The 20,573-nt window shown below is 43.5% G+C and overlaps 2 protein-coding genes across 6 annotated transcripts; both read right to left on the reverse strand.

The window, feature by feature from the left end:
* Positions 1-1,398: 1,398 nt before the first annotated feature.
* On the reverse strand, positions 1,399-12,740 carry LOC101773960. 5 transcript variants are annotated; one of them, XM_004952262.2, is made up of 10 exons: positions 12,377-12,738; positions 11,888-12,015; positions 5,033-5,086; positions 4,494-4,607; positions 3,637-3,705; positions 3,489-3,569; positions 2,493-2,618; positions 2,031-2,189; positions 1,817-1,897; positions 1,399-1,725 (listed from the first exon to the last, which is right to left on the reverse strand). In XM_004952262.2, the coding sequence occupies exons 1-10, from the start codon at positions 12,633-12,635 to the stop codon at positions 1,651-1,653; spliced, it is 1,146 nt and encodes a 381-aa protein (XP_004952319.1). In that variant the 5' UTR covers positions 12,636-12,738; the 3' UTR covers positions 1,399-1,650. The 5 variants fall into 5 exon arrangements, with proteins under 5 accessions (XP_004952319.1, XP_012699466.1, XP_004952320.1 ...); XM_012844012.2 differs by lacking the exon at positions 3,637-3,705 and having other exon boundaries at positions 12,377-12,739; XM_004952263.2 differs by lacking the exon at positions 2,493-2,618 and having other exon boundaries at positions 12,377-12,739.
* LOC111256097 lies at positions 7,991-10,997 on the reverse strand. Its single transcript, XM_022823671.1, has one exon. The coding sequence runs from the start codon at positions 10,049-10,051 to the stop codon at positions 8,714-8,716; it is 1,338 nt and encodes a 445-aa protein (XP_022679406.1). The 5' UTR covers positions 10,052-10,997; the 3' UTR covers positions 7,991-8,713.
* Positions 12,741-20,573: the final 7,833 nt, after the last annotated feature.

Raw genomic sequence — 20,573 nt, forward strand, 5'->3', positions numbered from 1 at the left:
TCTCATTGTGTTCTTCATGCTCGTCCTTGTGGGAATTGACTTTTGGGTTCCTTCCTCGATCTCCTTAGTCAACATGTTTTGAGCACAAGTCTTCGCTACATCTGCAAGTCTACTCTCCTACTATGCTGTGGTAACCCTTGGATTGACTTTTGCTGGTTAAAATAGCTTGTATTTTGAATTCAAGCTTTAGACCTAGCTAAGCCGACATTCTACTATCCGCTGCACTTTAAGTTTGATTGTAGGAATGCCTATTCACCCCTCCTAAGTGACATCAAGGGACCTTTAAAAAAGCTACAACTAATCTGTATGCTTACGGATCAAGGGACCTTTTGAATGAGAAATGGTTTACTAGCTTATTTCTTTCGGGTTATCCTCAGAATAACTATTGTGAACACAATGGTAACACTATCAACCCACCTTACCATCATAGATGTTGATTGCTAATATGGTTCTTACTAAGTACTCCTTCCGTCCCAAAATACTATTCATTTTGGCTTTTCTAGATATATAACTTCTACTATGTATTTAGACCTTGTATATATCTATGTGCATATCAAAAGCTATATACCTAGAAATGCAAAACGAATAGTAATTTGGGATGGAGGGAGTACCTTACAATAGGGTGAGTGTAGACAAGTAGATGCATGTGGTGATTCACAAACCAAAAGTCCAGATGGGGGTTAAGGGGGTTCAAGACCCGGAGCATGTGGAGTAGGATAAATAGAAGTTAAGGATTGGGACTTGTATGTTATGTTTTTATGACTTCTAATGAGCTTCAACTAAAACGAACCTTTGTACTAGCTCTTTGATGGTCCTTCGCTTATCAAAGTGATGATGACCGTAGACGTGATGTTCCTTCTTAGTATCGGTTGGATAAATAGGAGTTAAAGGATTGTGACTTGTATCTTAAGTTTTTATGACTTCTAATGAGCTTCAACTAAAACGAACCCTTGTACTAGCACCTTGATGGTCCTTCGCTTATCAAAGTGATGATGACCGTAGACGTGATGTTCCATCTTAGTATCCAGTAGTTTCTCCAATATGCAATGTGCTTTTCAGTAGCAAAACGGCTATGGCTACTTTAATCACAAGCTGGCAGGCTACACCGGTGCAAAGGCATTTTGGCATGCCAACCAATAATCCAAACTTGGGTAACTCCCCCTTCCATATATATTAACACATAAGTTTTCTGTGTGATTTCTAAGGCTTTAGTCAAGGACATATTAGTCTTTTACATGCAACCTTAATCTTAGAAATCCTTTTATCTAGGGGCGTGTTAGTCTTTTACATGCAACCTTAGCGTATCTATACAGTGGGAGTATGTTGGACAACATGGTTGGGAGGAGCAATCATTAATTCATTAGTAATGGAAAATGTAGAAGTGTACCCCTTTGCGCCTTTCGGTTCCAGAAAACAACCGGCTGCTAGCATATTTTCACACTTTGAACTGTGCTATATGATATGTCCATATTGCAATTGGGTGAAATGGTTTAAATAGTTCTATGACAGTTATAGATATACAAGATATTTTTCACCCCATGATGATTGCATATTTTTTCACATGTTTTTTCTTGGTTACACTCTTCTATACCTTTTGCGTGAAAAATAAAAGAGAACCCAGGACTGCACAATTCTTTTTCTGACAAATTTTCATTTTCTTGAGCCAAATCGCCATGAATAAAGGAACCAAGCGATCCACATTGGTGAAACGACAAGAAGATATGCCTGCAGTTTAACCCAAGGAAACTCTGATGATTTCAGTTCGGTAGAGTTGCAGAGGTAATACCAACAACCATAGGAGTTGAGAAATACCCACCAAGACAAATGTAACAGGCTCATTCGCTAAACATCTGCTGTATGTGTTTGATTCCAGAGCATCATGGAGAAAAACTTGGACCTGCGAAAGTCATCAATGAATTAGTCTCGCATCCATGCATAATTAGTGATGTGAGGTGCGCCATGTCAACTCACAGAAAGACAGCTATGCGGTGATATATTTGTTTGAAGAGATGATAATGCAAGACAGACACCTTATGATGAAACTTTTGTGTTGATGAAATAAAAAGCTTGAATTGGTCATATGGAATAGAAATGCTTGATCTTGAAACGGAACCACCCAAGAAGAAGACGTCAGGCCTGTCTGTGTCAGGAATATATTGGCGACGGATTGCTTTGCGGAATCGATATGCCTACAGAAAGAGGAAAACACTTAAGAAAACCAATAGCCAAAACAGTTTTGTTACTAGACATTGGTTGCTGCCGGAACAGCTGGAGGAACAATAGAAGATATTTTTGACTGCATAAATTAATAAACAAAACAAACGACATCAGAGAGGTGGTTCCGGTTGTTATTTCGTCACCATTCAGTCAATTCAATATACTTTCTATTACTGGTACCATTTTTTCTTTGTTTAATACAATTAGATTCATGATGATGCACTTCATGCTTACAAAAATATTAGTGACATAAGATAGGGAGCAATAGCAGGTACCTCATGATAGTATCTGTTTATTTCTTGTCGAAAACTACTGGACTGTTTATATGTATGAGAAAAACAGGACCATGCATATGATGCCCCTCTAAGAAAAATATCTTTGAGATCGATATCCCCAGCATACTGCAAATGGAAATATCAAGAAATAGTACCGAAAAAACAGACGAAAAATTGTAGGTCATATATAAGGACATAATAAGGGATTAATGATGCGCAGAGTATATATGTGAGCTAGTGAATGTGTTTAGATCCACATTGCCATTCTAAATTCCCATGGAAATTTTCTTTATTCAGTGCAGTGCATTCTGATACAAATGGCCGCATATTTTGACATTTCTAAATTTAAAGCAAAATAATACCAAGTTTTCCTAACTATCATAAGCTCACTACATTACATAACACCTTGAGTGAAAGGCTGACTTTGGTACCAAATGGATTGTCAGGTCCACAGGGTAAGTTCCACAAAAAAAAGGTAACAAAAAATGGCATCAAAGAGACTGGAGCAGTGGAAAAGGGGCCCAGAACTCAGAGCACAAGTTGGAGTGACAGCAGAGAGATTATTTGCTTGATCACCAGGATGCAAAGTGTGCCCTTTTTTGTGGTATGGAGTATGGACTCAGCTAAATAACCCTATCTCTAGTCAATCTAGGTCAATCTTGGACTGGATCAGAGGCATTGCAACCAAATTGGCTATAATAGGACTTGTCTACCTCAATATTGATCTGAGTTCTAGTAAGTGCTCTGTGTAGATGATTTGCAGTAGGTGACAAGTAGGATGGGGGAGGAAAATTCCACCAGAATCAAGGGCAACGGGTATCTATAATCTTGCACCAGATCTCAAAGAGACAAAAGGTTCTAATTTGCTGAACGGCGCATCATTTAATGCAGTACCCTATTTGTACCTAGATATAGCAAGCTTCAACTAAATATTGCAACATGTACAACATTCAGAAACCAATGCTGCTTGCAGTTGGAGGTGCCAAGGTAAGGTACCTTAAGAATTGTTTCTTTTCCAGGCCACTTGAAAACCATCTGCAATGGCCTACTTCTCTCATGAACTTTTGATGCCATCATCTGTGTTCATTTCACTCAATGAAAGAACTGCGTCTGAATAATGTAAAAGATATGCATGATGGATTACCTTAGTTAATACAAATGCTTGTTCAAATTGTCGAATTTGGATCCATTGCTCCGCAATTATATCCTCTATCTGGGAAGTTCCAAAATTAAAATAGTATTCTATTTTATACGATATCTTCATGAAGTCTAGTGGCACAAAAGAACAATGAGTTCAATCAGTAGTGCTGTATGTCTGTTTAATGTCAAGCAGTTGTTTCAAGAGAAAAAAACTGTTATTTTCTGGATTGTCAAGAGTATGGCAATCAATTGACATATTTCGTGTGAGTTTTCCATGTCATTTGAGCTGCCAATTTCCAGTAATTAGGTTGTGCTTTACATTGCAATGAATTTGATGTAGGGGTCTGTGAATAAGATAGGTAGAGGGTCATACTTTTTTTAGTATTACTGGGAACAACTCCATGGTCAATTAAGGATCAAAATGTAGGAACTCATGGCAAGGATAACGTAATCGATTTTTCCAGGGGTGAAATGAAGAGAGAAAATGGAATACACAGACAGAGATGATAGCAACGGCATGGAGGGAAAGAAGATTGAAAACTGGCCATATGGAAGGAATAAGCATTTCCCTTTCATAGTACATTGCAGAACTCAGTGGAAAAATCCTAGGATTTTCTTTCGCTTCCATGATGTGTACCGGATAACTTTTGTACCTAGCTCCAACAAACCACAATATTTGGCTGCTTTTTAAGACAATCACCACCATCAAACTCATGAAGATGATTTTCTACTTTTCCAAATAGTTCTCAAACATTTTAGCATCTCTAATGCTCCCGTAACAACAGTTAACAATGATCATATGCACAAGTAAGAGTTGTAAAATGCAAATCCAAGGGCACGTGTAAGAGGCTCTGAACATACCTTTTTGACCTCCGAACTCAGAGTTTCCACCCTTCTCTCAGTATCACGTGCTAACGATTCTATCGTGTCAGAATTTTTGTTTATCTTACTGACCTCTTGCTGGAGTTGTTGTACCTATACAGCATCGATAACATGAATTCTATGACATGTGAAATTGATTAAGAACGGCCTCTTATGTATTTTACTAAACATTACACTTTAAAACATGCATGCAGGGGCAGAGCTTCTCACAGGCCAAAATGGGCCATGGCCCGCCCTCAATTTTTGCAAACTCCATTGATGTATACTGTACCAGCTTAGAAAAGTTTTTACACTAAGCACTCCTATTGTTCTTTGCTATTTGCCCCCCTGCTGCATTTAGCTGCAAGCTCCGCCACTGCATGCATGTGACTTTCACCGCACATGATCCGTAGAATAGATACAGGAACATTTGTTTATAGCACTACTCAAATATCGAGATTAGTTTCTTATATATGACTTGCACATACATGTGTAACAAAAAGAAGAATGACACACACTATGACATAAAGAGGAGGTACCTCATCTTCCATAGATTTAATGTTGCCAGCAGAATATGATTTGCTTTTGGAATCCTGCAAACATAGGAAACAAGTGTTTATGTGCAAGAAAGCTTGTGGACATAATCTATCTGTTGCCAGACAATTATACAACCTCAAAAATAATTCTATAAATGAGAAAATAAAACTGTCAAGTTTAGAAGAATTAGCCCGTCTAATGACTAAAGCTCATAAATTTAGGTCAAAACTGAATAACAAAAGTTGGCATATTACACATTTTGATATAAGTTGGGTCTAAATTCCCAATTGTGATTCAGATTAATATGCCCTTGAAACTGTTAGAGAAGGGAAGAATGACCAGACTGCCCTCGTTCCATTCAGTCTAGGGTTACAAGTATACAAAGTATGGGCCGAATGGGCCATAAGGTCAACATGGGCCAGAAAGGGATAAACATAAATCTGTACATATTAACAGCCCCCCTCAAACTAAAAGTGGCTGAGAAGAATCTAAATTAGACACATTTAGTTTGAGAATATGAAATTGATGTTGATCTCTAGTCTGAGCCTTGGTGAAGAAATTTGCAAGCTGAAGTTCAGAAGGTGTGTACTGAAGATCAACAGTAGATTGTTGACAGTGAGATCGTATGGAGGCATCAACACCAATATGCTTAGTGAGCTCATGCTTGATTGGATTGTTGGCAGTTTGAATAGCACTAGTGTTGTCACAACAGAGAATGGTAGGATCAGCACAAGTAACTCCAAAATCAGCCAACAGCCAACGGAGCCAAATAATTTCTGCTGTTGTTGTGGCTAGAGCTCTTAGTTCAGCTTCAGTGCTAGAACCGGAAACTGCAGTTTGCCTCTTGGACTTCCATGCAATTGGTGAGTCACCAAGGAAGATACAGTAACCAGTCACAGATCTTCGATCAGTATGATCACTAGCCCAAGTAGCATCAGAGTAAGCATGGAGCACAGGCCGACTGGATGCGGCATAAAACAGTCGTTGAGAGATTGTCCCCCGCAGATACCGCAGAACACGAAGCAAATGAGCATAGTGAACTGTGGTAGGTGCACTGACAAACTGTGTGAGAATGTGGACTGCATAAGTAATGTCCGGTCTGGTAGCAGTAAGATAGACCAGGCTACCAACAAGATGGCGATACCGTGTCGGATCTGCAAGAGGAAGACCATCTGATGGCTTTAGATGAAGATGAAGCTCCATAGGAGTAGCAGCACACCGAGTGTCAGTAATGCCAGAACGAGCAAGCAAGTCTTGAATATACTTGGCTTGAGAGAGATAATAGCCATCAGTAGTGGAGGTAATTTCAATGCCCAGAAAATAGCTTAGGGAACCCAGATCAGACATCATAAATTGTTCACAAAGGCGCTCTTTAACAAAGGTAATGTATTCTGAATCATCCCCAGTGATCAACATGTCATCAACATATAGCAGAATTAAAGTGTGACCTCGTGGAGAGGTATGAACAAACAGAGCTGGATCATGGTCACACGGAGTGAAACCTGCAGCAGTAACAACTGAACTGAACCGCTGAAACCAAGCTCTTGGTGCTTGCTTGAGACCATAAAGAGCACGCCTAAGATGACAAACATATCCAGGAGGAACCTCAACTCCCGGCGGTGGATGCATATAGACATTCTCTTGCAGATCACCATGAAGAAAAGCAGTCTTAACATCCATTTGAGAGATAGTCCATGAATGAATGGCAGCCACAGCAATAAGAGTATGGACTGTGGTCATATGAGCAACGGGAGCAAAAGTCTCCTCATAATCATGACCATAGGACTGTTGGAATCCCCGAGCAACTAAGCGAGCCTTGTACCTCTCAATAGAGCCATCAGCTTTGGTTTTAACCTTGTATACCCACTTGCAGGTGATGGGGACAACATCATGAGGCAATGGAACAACCTCCCAAGTACCCGTGCGTTGTAAAGCATGAAGTTCAACAGACATATCATCTTGCCAAACAGGAAGATGGACAGCTTCCTGATAAGAAGAAGGCTCACAAACAGCACCAGCAGTGGGAAAACCAAGTCGATCAGGGACAATAATAGTAGAACGATCCCTAAGGTTATATGGTGGAGAAGAAGGTGGTGTTGGGACAGGAGAAGAAGTATCGTCTAAAGGAGGACTAGAGGTATGAGAAGGAATACGGGCTCGACGAGAATAGTGAAAAGGAAAAGATGTAACAGATGAAGGTAGTGGTTGTGAAGTTGGAACAAACAGCGGAGGTGGAGGTGTTGGATCAAGAGATGGAGCTGGTTCAAGTGAATGGTAGAGGAATCAAGAGAAGATGGAGCCGTGTCAAAAGAGGAAGGACATGATGAACTAGATATAGGTGGCAAGAAAAGGAAGGAGAGGGACTCAACAGATGAGGAGGGTGGAGGAGTAGAAGAGTAAAAATATGGCTTATTTTCAAGAAAAGTGACATCACGAGAAATACGAATACAACGAGCTGAAGGGTCATAACACCGATAACCCTTGTGCTCAAGAATATAACCAAGAAAAACGCACTCAACTGATTGAGCAGTGAGCTTTAAGCATTCATGAGAAGGTAGAAGAACATAACACGGGCAACCAAAAACACAAAGGTGGGTATATTTAGGAGAAGACCCATGCAAGACTTCTCCAGGGCATTTGGCCTGATGACGAGATGATGGCTGAAGATTGATGAGATATATAGCAGTAGATACAGCTTCAGCTCAAAAATGAGAAGGCACAAAAGAGGAAATGAGAAGAGTTCGTGCAGTTTAAATGATATGATGATGCTTACGCTCAGCAACACCATTTTGAGCATGAGCACCAGGACAAGAGAGCTGAGGCAAGGTTCCTTCAGAAGAAAGAAGCTGACGAAAAGCATTAGAAAGATACTCTCCCCCAGAAATGGAACGAAAGATGCGAATGGGAGAAGAAAATTGAGTATGAACCATTTGAACAAAAGACTTGTAAATGGATAACAATTGAGACCGATGCTTCATGAAATAAATCCAGGTGTAGCGAGAATAATCATCAATGAATATGACATAATACTTGTGGCCACCTTTGGAGGCAAAAGGAGCAGGTACCCATACATCAGAATGTACAAGAGCAAAAGGTTGTGTAGTTTTGGAGTCACTAGAGGGATAAGGAAGTTGAATCTGTTTCCCTAGTTTACAACCAGTACATTCAAAAGAGCGATCAATTGATACATGACCAAGAACACCCTGCTTGACTGAGGTAGACAGACGTGAGCCACACAAATGACCTAAGCGATGATGCCATTGAGGGAAAGTGGCCGCAATAGAAGCTGATGACGATGATGTTAGTAGCTGAATTGTTACTCTCATTGAGAGGATGACACTAGAGGTTGGGGCGATTTTTCTGGTTTACTTCTCACACAATGCCATGACCAACCAAGGGGTTGGGGATTCATATATATAGGCTGGTGGGCAGCCAAGCATATGCTAGATGCTAGTCTAAGATGCTATCCTAAAAGCTAGTCTAAGATGATGGCCTAGTGCTGCAGCATGCAGGAAGTGCTGCAGCCCCACAAAGAACAAAAGTACAAAGAGCCCCACAAAGACCAGCAGTACAAAGACTTATCCATCAGATGATGCAAAATAAGGTGATGGCGGCAACCGAAGATGATCAAGGATGTGGAGACCTGATGAGCTTTTATGGCGACGGCCAGTACCAAGAAGTGCTCAGGTTTGCCGATCCTGAATAAAACAAGAGGTGGCATCAAACCCAATAACACAATTCATATCAGCTAGTTGGCCAACAGAAATAAGATTCATGGAAAGTTTTGGCACAAGAGAAACATCAAAATCAGAAGTGACAAGATTTCCCTGATGAGTAACTGTGCAAAAGTTACCATCAGCGGTCTGAACAGAACGAGAACGAGTATCAGCGATTGGCTGACAAGAATCCAAATGAGAGGAATCGGAAGTCATATGAAAAGAAGCTCCGGAATCCAACACCCAAAAACTAGTACCTGGGTGCAATGTGGAGGACAAGGAGCTAGCTGACATGTATGCACTAACTGGAGCAGAGGTGGTGCTGCTAGATTGCTGTTGGAACTGAGGTGCTGAGTGAAGTTGGAACTGAGATGCTACTGCTTGTTGGAACTGAGGTGCTGTTGCTTGGAACTGTGGTGCAGCTACTGCTTGGGTGCTAGAAGAAGCTGCAAGTGGCCCCCGGCATGAAGCAGCACGCTTTGCTCGCATTTCAGCCAAGAGGTGAGGATACTTCTTGAAACACCGTTCATCTGGATGATTCGTCCTGCCACATTGGCTGCAAGGAGTCTTTTGAGAGGTGGCTGGTGCTGCAACCGAAACAGACAGGGAAGGAGCAGCTAGCACTGAATGCTGAGACACTGGTGCAGTAAGAGTTTTAAGGCGCGTCTCCTCAGCCATGAGGGCAGATAGTGCTTCAGACAATGTAGGAAGAGTAGGTCTCCCCAAAAGCTGAACACGAATGGGTTCAAACTCAGACCGCAGACCCATCACAAAGTCAAACATAGTATTCTGCTGATCATACTTGTCTCTGTCAGTCAAAGATGGGACACAATCCTTGCATAAGGGAGAAGGCTTGGGAACCATTGAATCAAGCTGGCGTGATATCTTAGTGAAGGCATTATAATACTCCTCAACCGACATGTCCTGCTGTTGGAGATGATGAAGGTTCTGGCGAAGTGAATAGCGAAGGACCGAGCTGCTTTGTTGATAGCGACCTTTCAGGTAGTCCCACATCTCTTTTGCAGTATTGTGATCCTCAAGACAGGAGCGAATGCTCAGATCAATACTCATGCAGATAGTTGTCATTACCCGATCATCTTCAAGGTTCCAAGCTTTGACCTCTTTATCATTAGTGGCTGGTGGTGGGGCATCAGTGAGATGTGAGGCAAGATCAGCAGATCGCAGCAGCATTTTGAGAGAGAAAGCCCATTCTCTGTAGTTTGATCCATTGAGCTTCACATCCATGACAGGGGCACCAAATGAAACGGGTGCAAGAGTGGTAGAAGGAGCAGCAGATGACCCCATGACCGTAAGAAGAGGGACGAGGCTGACGTTGGAGAGGTGGACGCCACAGCAGCACAAACAGCAGCACGAACTCCCTCTGTTGCTGGTTAGATGGAGAGGAGAGGAGGGGCGGCAACCGAATCGGAGACGTAGACGTACAGGAGATGAGGAGCGGCACCTCAATCGGCACTGCAGAGAGGGAGGGGCACTGCCTCGACCGGCGACGCAGAGGGTGAGGGCGTTACCTCAATCGGCGACGCAGAGGGGAAGGGGCACCGTCTCTACCGGTGACGCAAAGGCCGCGGGAACAGGCGGCGCAACGAAGGGAGAGCCACAATCAGGCAGCAGGGAGGGTGTGCCGCAGGATCCTGTCAGCAGCAGGCTCGCCGGCGAAGAGAAGCTTGCCGGCAGAGAGAGGCTGCAAGCGGTGGCGGCGTTGGGGAGAACCAGGATCTGTTACCATGTTAGAGAAGAAGGGAAGAATAACCAGACTGCCCTCGTTGCATTCAGTCTAGGGTTACAAGTATACAAAGTATGGGTCGAATGGGCCATAAGGCCAACATGGGCCAGAAAGGGATAAACATAAATCTGTACATATTAACAGAAACTATACATAACTTGAGATTGTGAGTCAGGAATTAATGAAGATTCAATATATCATGCAACTTGTATCGTTTACTTTCAAAACATATATTTCAGAAGAAATCTCCCCTGCAGCATTTCTCTATTTTCTGCTGCTAGCTAATGCAACACCTATGGCTTTCCCCGATAGCCTTATGTTACGCTACTGGAAAAGCAAGTCCAGTTGCTAAAAAATGAAATCTCCAAGAACTTAGCATTTTTTATTTTATTGGGAAAATTATATTGTCATTTATAATCTTGCCACCACCATTGCTTTTGTAGTATTTAGGAAAAAGTCCATTTTACTCCCCTCACCTATCCACTTTGTCCGCTTAACCCCCTGAACAAAATTTAGGCTCACTTTACTCCCCTAAACTATTTCATTTGGTCCAATCTACCCCCTAATTAGATTTTTCTTTTTTGTTTCCCCGTGCCGTGTATGAGTTGAATTTTGAGTTCAAATTTTGTGAGCAGATACAAAATATAATGCCTTATGTTAAAAAATTATACTAAGAATTTTTCATGATTATTTTCATAGATTAGGAATATTTAATATGAAATTGATCTTAGATATACAAAACTGTATGAAAAGTAATCATGAAAAATTGCTAATGTATTTTTATAACTTAGAGCATCATGTTATAAGTCAACTAGCAAAATCTGAAATTAAAACTCAACTTGTACGTGAAGAACCAAAAAGAGAAATATAATTAGGGGGTAGATTGGACCAAACGAAATAGTTTAGGGAGCAAAGTGAGCCTAAATTTTGCTTAGGGGGTTAAGTGGACAAAGTAAATAGGTGAGGGGAGTAAAATGGACTTTTTCCTAGTATTTATAATCTTGCCACCACCATGTAAAACTTGTTCCATTGCAGTACCAATTTTAGTCAATTCTTGCCATTCAAAATTGTACAGCCATGGCATAAATGAAACAAATTTTACACAATGGTAGCATGAGTCTAAAACTCTAAGTATTACAAAACCAATGACAATACCATGAAAAATGAAAAAAAATGGATTATTGTAAATATTACAAAAGCAAATCTAGTTCTCCCATTTTATAGGTAGTAAAAGGCTTTCTTAAAAGAAAAATGAAAAAAATGGATTATTGCACAGTCCAAATTAAATTTTGTTTCACTAACAGTGAAAACAGATTATGATTTTATAAAAAAAATCACTTATGTTGCAAAAGCAATGTAATACATCATCATTCTTACTGATCTAAACACATGCATACCTTTGTACTCTCTGGTCCATCAATTAAAAGCTGGATGTCACATTCCATTGCTTCAATGAGTTTGTTATCCTCCTCCAAAATACTAGCTTTACTGTTCAACGTTTTTGTATTTTCCTCCAGCAAAGATTCTGTTCAAGAAATGGGTAAAATAAACACTGAGGTACAGTAAACTAAGTAAAATGCATAAGATCCGATTATATCATCCAGCAGCAAAGAGCTACGGATGCAACCTCACTTATATGCTTTGTGACAAGAACAAGCATGTAAATTACTCTTTAAAGTTTAAAAAAAATAGGAGATCTGGACAAAGGTGCCTCTGGCAGGCCGGCTCCAACTGATCATCTCAAATTGCATGCACTACATTGGTCAGCTATCCGTTTACATCAGTACTTCCACAACAATTTTCCAACCCCCTGCTAATATGAATCGACACTACAGTTGCGACGAGGGTGGTCAAAGGGCTGCATTGAAGGGAGAAGGCAATCTCACCCAACTGCGCGATCTTTAGCCTGAGCGCCTCAATTTCCGATCGCAAGGCGTCGGCGTCGGCGCCGGTGGCGACTACAGGGCGGGTTCCGGCGTCGGGCACCGCGCAGATGGCGGAGACGAGCGCGGCGACGGCGAGCAGCGCCGCAGCGGCGCGGGCGCGGCGGGGCGCGGCGGTGGACGAATGAGAGAAGCACGGGCGGAGCGCGAGGGAAAGGAGGCGGACTGGGAGGAGGAGCGCCACGGCGGCGCGGGAGGCCATGGTTTAGGGTTTAAGGCGGCGCGGTGGCCGCGGGGAACACAATGCGGCGTCCAAATATGAGCGGGATGGAGGCGTGAGGGTGCTGGGAGCCTGTGGGAGGCTGGGACCTTCCAACTTTCCAAGGTGTTGATCCGCCATCTCGGGTGACGGTTATTTTTTTATTTGATGTCAATGTGTCATGCTTATAATAAGGTTTTAAATGAAATTTCCATGTTGCAGGCAACTTTTAAAGTCTTTTTGATTGAAAATGTATTAAAATATATTGTATATTCATTATATGTTTGGAAGAGAAATGAGTGAAAATTAACATGTTTCACAGCACGCCGCGTCAGCGAGGAAGGCAAGTTGCAGCTCAAAAAAAAACTACACCACGCTAGCTCTGGGAAAACAATTAGGGTGCTATTTGATTCGGTTATGATAGCATAATTAATATTTTGCCTTTCCTAGATACATATAGTTTTTGTTATGCACGTAGATATATGTTATGTATTACATAGCAAAGATATGTACTAATTTGGGCCGGAGGAGTAATAATGAAAACTGATAAAATAAAAGAATTTACAAAATGGTAGCTAACTAGCATATTGTTCGGTATACATATTTTGTTTGGCTAGGATAAATGGAACGTGGTCCATTACAGTCGTCGCTGAAGGCATTCTTTCTCATCTGACCAATTGTTTGTAGTTTTGTGTATCCTACCAATAGCCACAAATAACTAAAAATCTCTGTAGCAAATACGAATGGCAAGGACCAGTGACCGAACCGCTCATAGTGCTGGTACCGACCATGATCAAATCATGGAGCATCGATTCACATGTCAACTGATGCCCATGCTTGTGAACATTGAGCACACAGTTCCCTCGTTTCACTATGCAACGGCGGCCTTGGCCAGCAAGGCAGCAATAGCAATAGCACAACACAAGCATGAACCCGCCCTAGCCGCGCCTGTCGCTCTATTGGCTACACGGCTAAATCCGGTAGCAACGTCCAAGGAGAACTCCCATCCTCGCGGTGCTACTTAAGAAGATGGTCATAGGATGCTATGGCAGAGCCGTCCAAATTAAACCAGCTTAAGAACGCTAACCATTCTCTTAATGATTAATCCGATCAATACGTACTTAAAACGGTGTAATCGGACTTTTGAAAGATCACCAGAAAACAAACAAACTGCTAGAGCCCGTCTCCTGAGCCGCTCACCCGAGCGACTCGGGAGGCGACTCGCCGCAGCCGCGAAAGCCCCACACCCAATGTCCGCTCGCCCGCCGCCGTCACTCCAACTGCTGCTCGTGGCGGCAGTGGTGGGCTCTAGAGTCACAACAAGACCCTGAGCTAGCTTCCCCCCTCCTCTCTCCTCCTATTTTGCTTGTCCCAGATCCAGATCTACATCTCCGTGATTCAAAATCGTGGTCACCTCTGGTGGCTCCTGCTCCTCCCCCGTTAGCTCCGGCTCCTCTCCGGCCACGCCTCCTCACCTGGGCTGCCCCTGATGTGCCTCTCCTCCCACGGTCCCTGGCCCTTGCCCCCTTGCACTGGCCTCTTGGTCAGGGGCTCCTACCGGTGATGAAGGGTGAGGGGCGCGTGGTAGCAGCGCTAGACAGGGTGGGGCTCCTCGCCGGGCTAGGCATCCGTTGCCCACCGTGCCGTCGGCGCACAGCTGGTGGCAGTGTTGTGGCCCTTCTGCCACTGGCACATTGGCCGTGGTGCCGCTCTGTCCATGAGCAATCCTAGATGGGACTCGTGTGCCGCGGCGGAGCTCAATGCCGGGACCGAATTGCTGCAAGCTGGGTCTACTGCGCTCGTCGTCTCCGGCGATTATTGCACGTGGCCGGGTGTGGCAGTGTTGCAAGGCTGGCTCTTGGGATCTGAGTGTTGTACAATGAAAGTAACGTGCTCAGTACGCTGGGATGCCAAGCACCTCTACACTTCCTCCACGAATTCCTGCCTGCTCCAACAACCATCCCTTCTCTCATCAATGGCCGTGCAGCGAAAGTGTCACGCCCGGGGCACAGGGAGGTGTTCTGCCTCCGCACGGCCTAACCATCCGTGGCCAAACTTGGCAATTCAGATTGGTGCCAATGAGTCGGTTTAGGTGGGGCTTTGTCCTCCCGTTGCAAATACTCATTGGTCTCGAGTTCGTTCCTCTTGGTGCTCACCTTCCTTTTGCAGTCCGGATGCCTTTGGATGTTGGGCTACTTTGTGATGATTCCTTCCGGTGATTTGCTGGCTGCTTTGCCCCGTGCGTTCGGTGTAGCTTGGTCACTCTCATTATGTGTTGTTTGCTTTGATCTTCTCCTTTGTCGACTGAGTGTGTGCTGCGAAGTAATCCTTTGTGGTTCCCTTTTCTCCTTCTAAAATTGTATCCATCCTGATCACCAACACCCATCATTGGGGTTGAGCGCTTGATCTTGTATTATCACCTTTGACGAAATGAATGTTCAGGTGGGCTTCCTTAGCCCCCCGTTGACTCTTCAAAAAAATGGTGTAATATGGCAGTCTGTCAAGTCAAGCCCAATGCAACCACTGAATATCTCGATCGAAATAATACACCACAAGTCTCACATGAAGGTGAGCGCGGATAGTACAAACATGGCAAAGTTTACACAAATTAAGGATACAACACAAAGGGTGATACGGAAGTTTACAAAAACAGTTCAAATACATAAATAATACATAGATTTTAAAGGTACATCAGAAGTAAAGTTTAAAAAAACAAAAGCTAATCGTCTATTTACACAAGTGCTAGTGACGCACAACAACAATCCTAATTATACTAATACTCCGCAAGCCTTACCCGACTATGGTATATACTTAGCTGACTCCTAGTATGCAAGGCTTTTGGCTGAGGGGTTTGTTTTGCTAAAAAGCAACTAAGAGTGAATCCTTACTTTCAAGTTTTAGCATCCAATTTATAGTTGAACTTTACCATTCTAAGTGAACAAGATATTCAAAACTTTTCAGTGTAGAAAAACAATGGATTAGACCACAACAACATCAACCTTCACATTTCCTTTCCTTCCACTTCTTACTACGATGCAACTCAGTGATCAAGGTTCTCTTAACCGAGAGCGGCGATGAATCGATCCGATTTTATAACCTTGCAAGGTGGGCTTATACACACAACATATGCATGCCCCGTCGAGCCGCATATGGCAAACGGTTCCCTTAGAGAGCGATAGCATTTGAGCCACCCTGCGACCCTCGAGTACTAATCCCCATCGGTACCTCTCCGGGCCAGACATGAGTTATAGAGTAGCACACGAATAGGAAACATGACCGAACTCAATCTAGTATCGCGCAATATGGTACTAGGTTTTACCGGTTTCAATACCCTACTCCCGGCATGTGGATAGTACAGTTCAAAATCGATCAAAGGGGCCACAACGGATGGGCCTTAATCAACACATGCAGAGGTTTACTTTCCATCCCTTTCATATACTTAACCAACTCATCTTCGCTCGGTCTCCATTTTTCTTTCTTCTGTGATTCATTCTAAATTTCTCATGTGAACCGTTCATTTCAATGTTAACCATAACAAGTGAAGGAACCTAATCCCGCGAGTGACAACTAATCACTCGGCTTCTACCGTTCTTAATTAAGCATGGCATTTCTATCGACCTACACATGCTAGTATTTAACTTGGGACTCCTAGGAATCATGCATCTATGGTTTCATTCAACACCTAGGAATGTAAATGCATAGATACATAAATAAGGACATTATATAGTTTTAAAGGTAAGGGTTATACTCCGGGGCTTGCCTCCCAAGCGGCAGAGTTAGTGTCAACTAAGCCTTGAGCCCTTCCGACCTTGGGTCGAGTCTTTGAGATGCTATTGTTGGTCTTTTCTCCTTGATCACCCATGATCTAGTACACCACGTCCTCAGCTACGGAATCTACATGCATGCCATGATGCAATGCAAGTGAGTGAATAAATCGTAAACATGACAACCAACTTCAAGTTTTATGCAGCAACTCAAACATACATCAAGTTAACTTTGCAGCAACTCAATCATACCACATTTAAAGACCAAAAGAAGAGTATAAAAGTATATTATCATCTACACAAATAAACATGGTTGGTGTTAAAAGAACTAACTAGAGTTTCATGAGAGACATACAATTATCAAACTAAGCCAATAGCATTTCAGTAGTTTTGGTTGCAGCATGGCACGAATACTAGATACTAAACAAGGGATTAGCATGCCATGATGGTAGCAAGATCTAAGTAAACACATACTTATGAATGAATCTATAGCAATAACATACTAGAGGCCAAATAAATGACATATACAAGCAACCATCTAGATTCTTCCAGCAACATTTTCCTGGATGAACATGCTACTGATAAAGAGAATAAAAGTAATTTGCTAGGTCTTAATCTCTCTAGCAAGTATTTTTAATAAATCAAACTAGCTCACCGCAACAATAATTATTCAGGAAGCATTCTATGTTATATGAACATGAATCATTTACAGGAGCTTACTCATCACACAAACACATTATTGTAAAAATTTCACGAGGATTGGATTACCACAGAATTTATTAAAAATCAAATATTGCAAAAGGATGAATTATAGCTAGAGTTATATAAGCAATTTGGTGCTACAAACTTCCCAGAATATTTTTCAACACTAAGCTATATTACTGTGAATTTATTAGAATTTTATGACAGCTGGAGCTATTTGTTCCAAATTAAGGAAATTAAACAACATGCATTTTCATCAGCAATAGAAACACATATCTCACATGAACAAGTATTTTTCCTAGGTAGAACAGAGCATCAGGAAACCAAGAAAAAATTATTTTGCATTTTTACCATTTTTCTATAATTTTATTTAGATTTTATAAGTTTCAGCCTTTTTAAACAAAACTAAGAGACGAAAGAGGAAAAAGGTACTTTGCGGATACACCCTCCGAAACAACTTTTCCTAGCGAATCCACCCCTTCTCTTACACTAAAGCCCCCAGATCTAACATTTAGGCCCCTTGGATACAACCCACCGCACACTTAACACCTTTTCTTTTCTACTTATCCCCCTACACTTCTATTCTCTTCACAACTCCACCCTTCTTCCTCCTCAGCTCCTGGTACGCACACAGCCGGCGGTGGCAGCGCAACGGCGCCGGTGTGGGGGCTCCGTCTCCCTCTCCAACAACTACCCCTAGCATCTTCCCACATTCTCGCGCACCTACTCCACTACTCATCTTCGCGAATCCCTAACCCTAGCCTACCCCGCGACTAGCGGCGGCACGAGCCCTGCGGCGAGCGGCGGAACGCGCACGACAACAAGGCTAAGAAGGCGAAGTGGTGAGACCATGACAACTAGGGGCTCACCTAGGGTTGGTTTGAGGGGTCACACGGGGTTGGTGATGGTCGGAAGGTGGGGCTCCATGGGAGGGTAGCCATGGCGGGCGGTGGTGCACTGGTAGTGCAGGGGCTTCAATCCCTAGCGCCAGAGGTGATGGCACAGGACCAGGAGAGGTGGAGGAGGTAGTTGGGAGGGTGGACGAGATCTATGCTGCGTGGATTTGAAAATGGCGGGACGGAGCTCGAGGATTTGGCTGGCGGGTGAGCTCTGCTTGGTTTCTTGGTTTTGGCCGCAGGGAGAAGAAAGGAAGTAAAAGGGAGGGGGATGAGGGTGGAGACCGACGGTCAAAGGAGGATAAGGCCGGGGCTTGGCGTCCGTCAATGCCGAGTAGTGGGTAAGAACGACTAGGACAAGCTCGAGCAGTGGTGAGCACAGGCAAGGAGGCATGAGTGTGGACTCGCGCGGCTGGCGTTTAGCAGCGCCTTGACTGGCACGCGTGGTCGCGGCATGGGCAGAGCGTGGGCGCGGTACGGCGAGGGATGGGTAGTGGCACGGCGAGGTGGGGCGCTGGCGAGAAGCTAGTACCAGTGTGACCTCGACGTCCGCAGGTTGACGGTGCTCAGACAACGGTCGGTGTCGTGGCTGGCCGTATAGTTTGGTTGGGGAGCAGAATAGGACAGAGCCGTCCCGTCATATGTCTCGGGAGTGTGGGGATGGAGCCATCTAAGAGCGAACATTCGTGCCAGATTCGGGATGGCTCGATCACGCAAAATCGAGTGGACCGAGCCATCCCACTTCGACGGCATCGCATGCCATGACTCGGGCGACTGGGTGGTGTGAAAGTGGCGGATCAAGATGCGAACGGTGCAGATCGAGGCTCAAGTGGCACGCGAGTGATGGAGCTCGGATGGTGGGGGAGGTCGAAGGTCGGGCGACGCGGGTGGTGGCGTCGAGTGGTGGTGAAGGTCGAAGCCCAACGGCACATGGGTGGGTGGAGCTCTATGGCATGCGGGACGGCGGAGCCCGATGGCATGGAGGAGGAAGGAGCCCGACGGCGTAGGGGATGGTGTAGCTCGGCGCGGATCGATTCACGGGTGGCACAGGGGTCAGCGGAGCTCGGCAGCACACGGGACGGTGGAGCCCGACGGCATGGGGGAGGAAGGAGCCCATCAGCGTGGGGGGCGGCGCGGAGCCTGGCGGTGTTGGGGATGGCGGAGCTCTGCGCGGATCAAGGCCCTGCGTGAGGGAAGGTGGAACTTCAGCAGCGGGTGGAAGGAAGAGGGAGGAGAAGGTGAGGTGGCTGACAGACAGGCCCCATATGACGGTAGTTAACAGAGTATGTGACTATTCTATCCATTACCACCAACCAAACTTGAAATGGAACCGTTCCATCCCTCCAACCAAACACATGCCATAGAACTGTCCCATTCTCAAAATCATGAATGAACCATTCCATCCTACCTCGCTCTCCAACCAAACGCTACCAAGTGAACCGATTGGTTCAGGTTCATCAGTTAAGCCATGGAAAAGCAGCAATTTCGATCAAAATTCTCAATATATTTGTGTAGGAAGTCGATGATCCTTATGAACCAAAGTTGGAGAGGACATCAGACAGGGCAAAACTTGTATTCAACCCCTGGTAAGATTCACAATGGTTTGAAGGCTAAGAGGCCTGAAGTTTGGCCAAAATCTGGCCCTCGAACTGAACATTCATAAGTGTTTGTTCACCAGGATTTTATTCCATTTAGTTGACTGCGATTCCATTTTAGGAGGCCTAAACGTGATCCAAAATTAACAACAAGCCCATGCACATAAAGTCCATGTATAGTACAACCCATTTTGATATAGTTTTTGGTCATCTGTTTAGGTAAAAACAAAAATTAAACTGCCCGAAACCTAGACTGTCAGCCATTTAAATGGAGACGGCCATTTTCAGGATAAGGCTGAAAACATGAGTTTGACCAGATTTTGACCATATTTTTGAGTATGTAAACATTATTTTATTAGATCCACAACACACCCATGTTAAAATATACACATTAGAGTACAACTTTCATGTTGTACAAAAGTTGAGTGTTTAGTGAAATTATATTTAAATAGCACCTAAACATAGTTACGAAGCATTCCTATACTTTTTGACTTTTTTGAAGCAAACATTTGTTTAAATGCGGATTTTGAGTTTGTTTGAAAAACTAAAAGTGTTGGTGGCTCAAAAATGATTCATGTGTCATTTTAAACTATATTTGTGCATAATTTCATACTTTTCATATTTATACTTTTAATTTATTTTTAGCTGTAAAGATAACCTAAACACCTTAATAATCACATTTTAAAAGATAAATCATGGCCACATGCTCACAAGTTAACAAAAATTATTACATACATTTATTTATTTAATTTAAATGTTACAGATGCTGGGCATGGATAGCGGCGGCAGCGTGAGATGTCGCGGGTGCTAGAGGTGCCGCAGTGCCGCTAGAGATCACAGACGTGCCAATGAAAAGGAGAGAATTAGTGGCATGGTGTAGAAACTGTCCACTTTGCTGGAAGATAATATGTCCAAGGATGAATGGACCTATATATGGACCTCCCAAATTTTACATCGAAGCATGAATATAATTATCTTTGAGTA

Source organism: Setaria italica, chromosome I (assembly GCF_000263155.2).
Source record: "Setaria italica strain Yugu1 chromosome I, Setaria_italica_v2.0, whole genome shotgun sequence".
NCBI lineage: Eukaryota > Viridiplantae > Streptophyta > Magnoliopsida > Poales > Poaceae > Setaria > Setaria italica.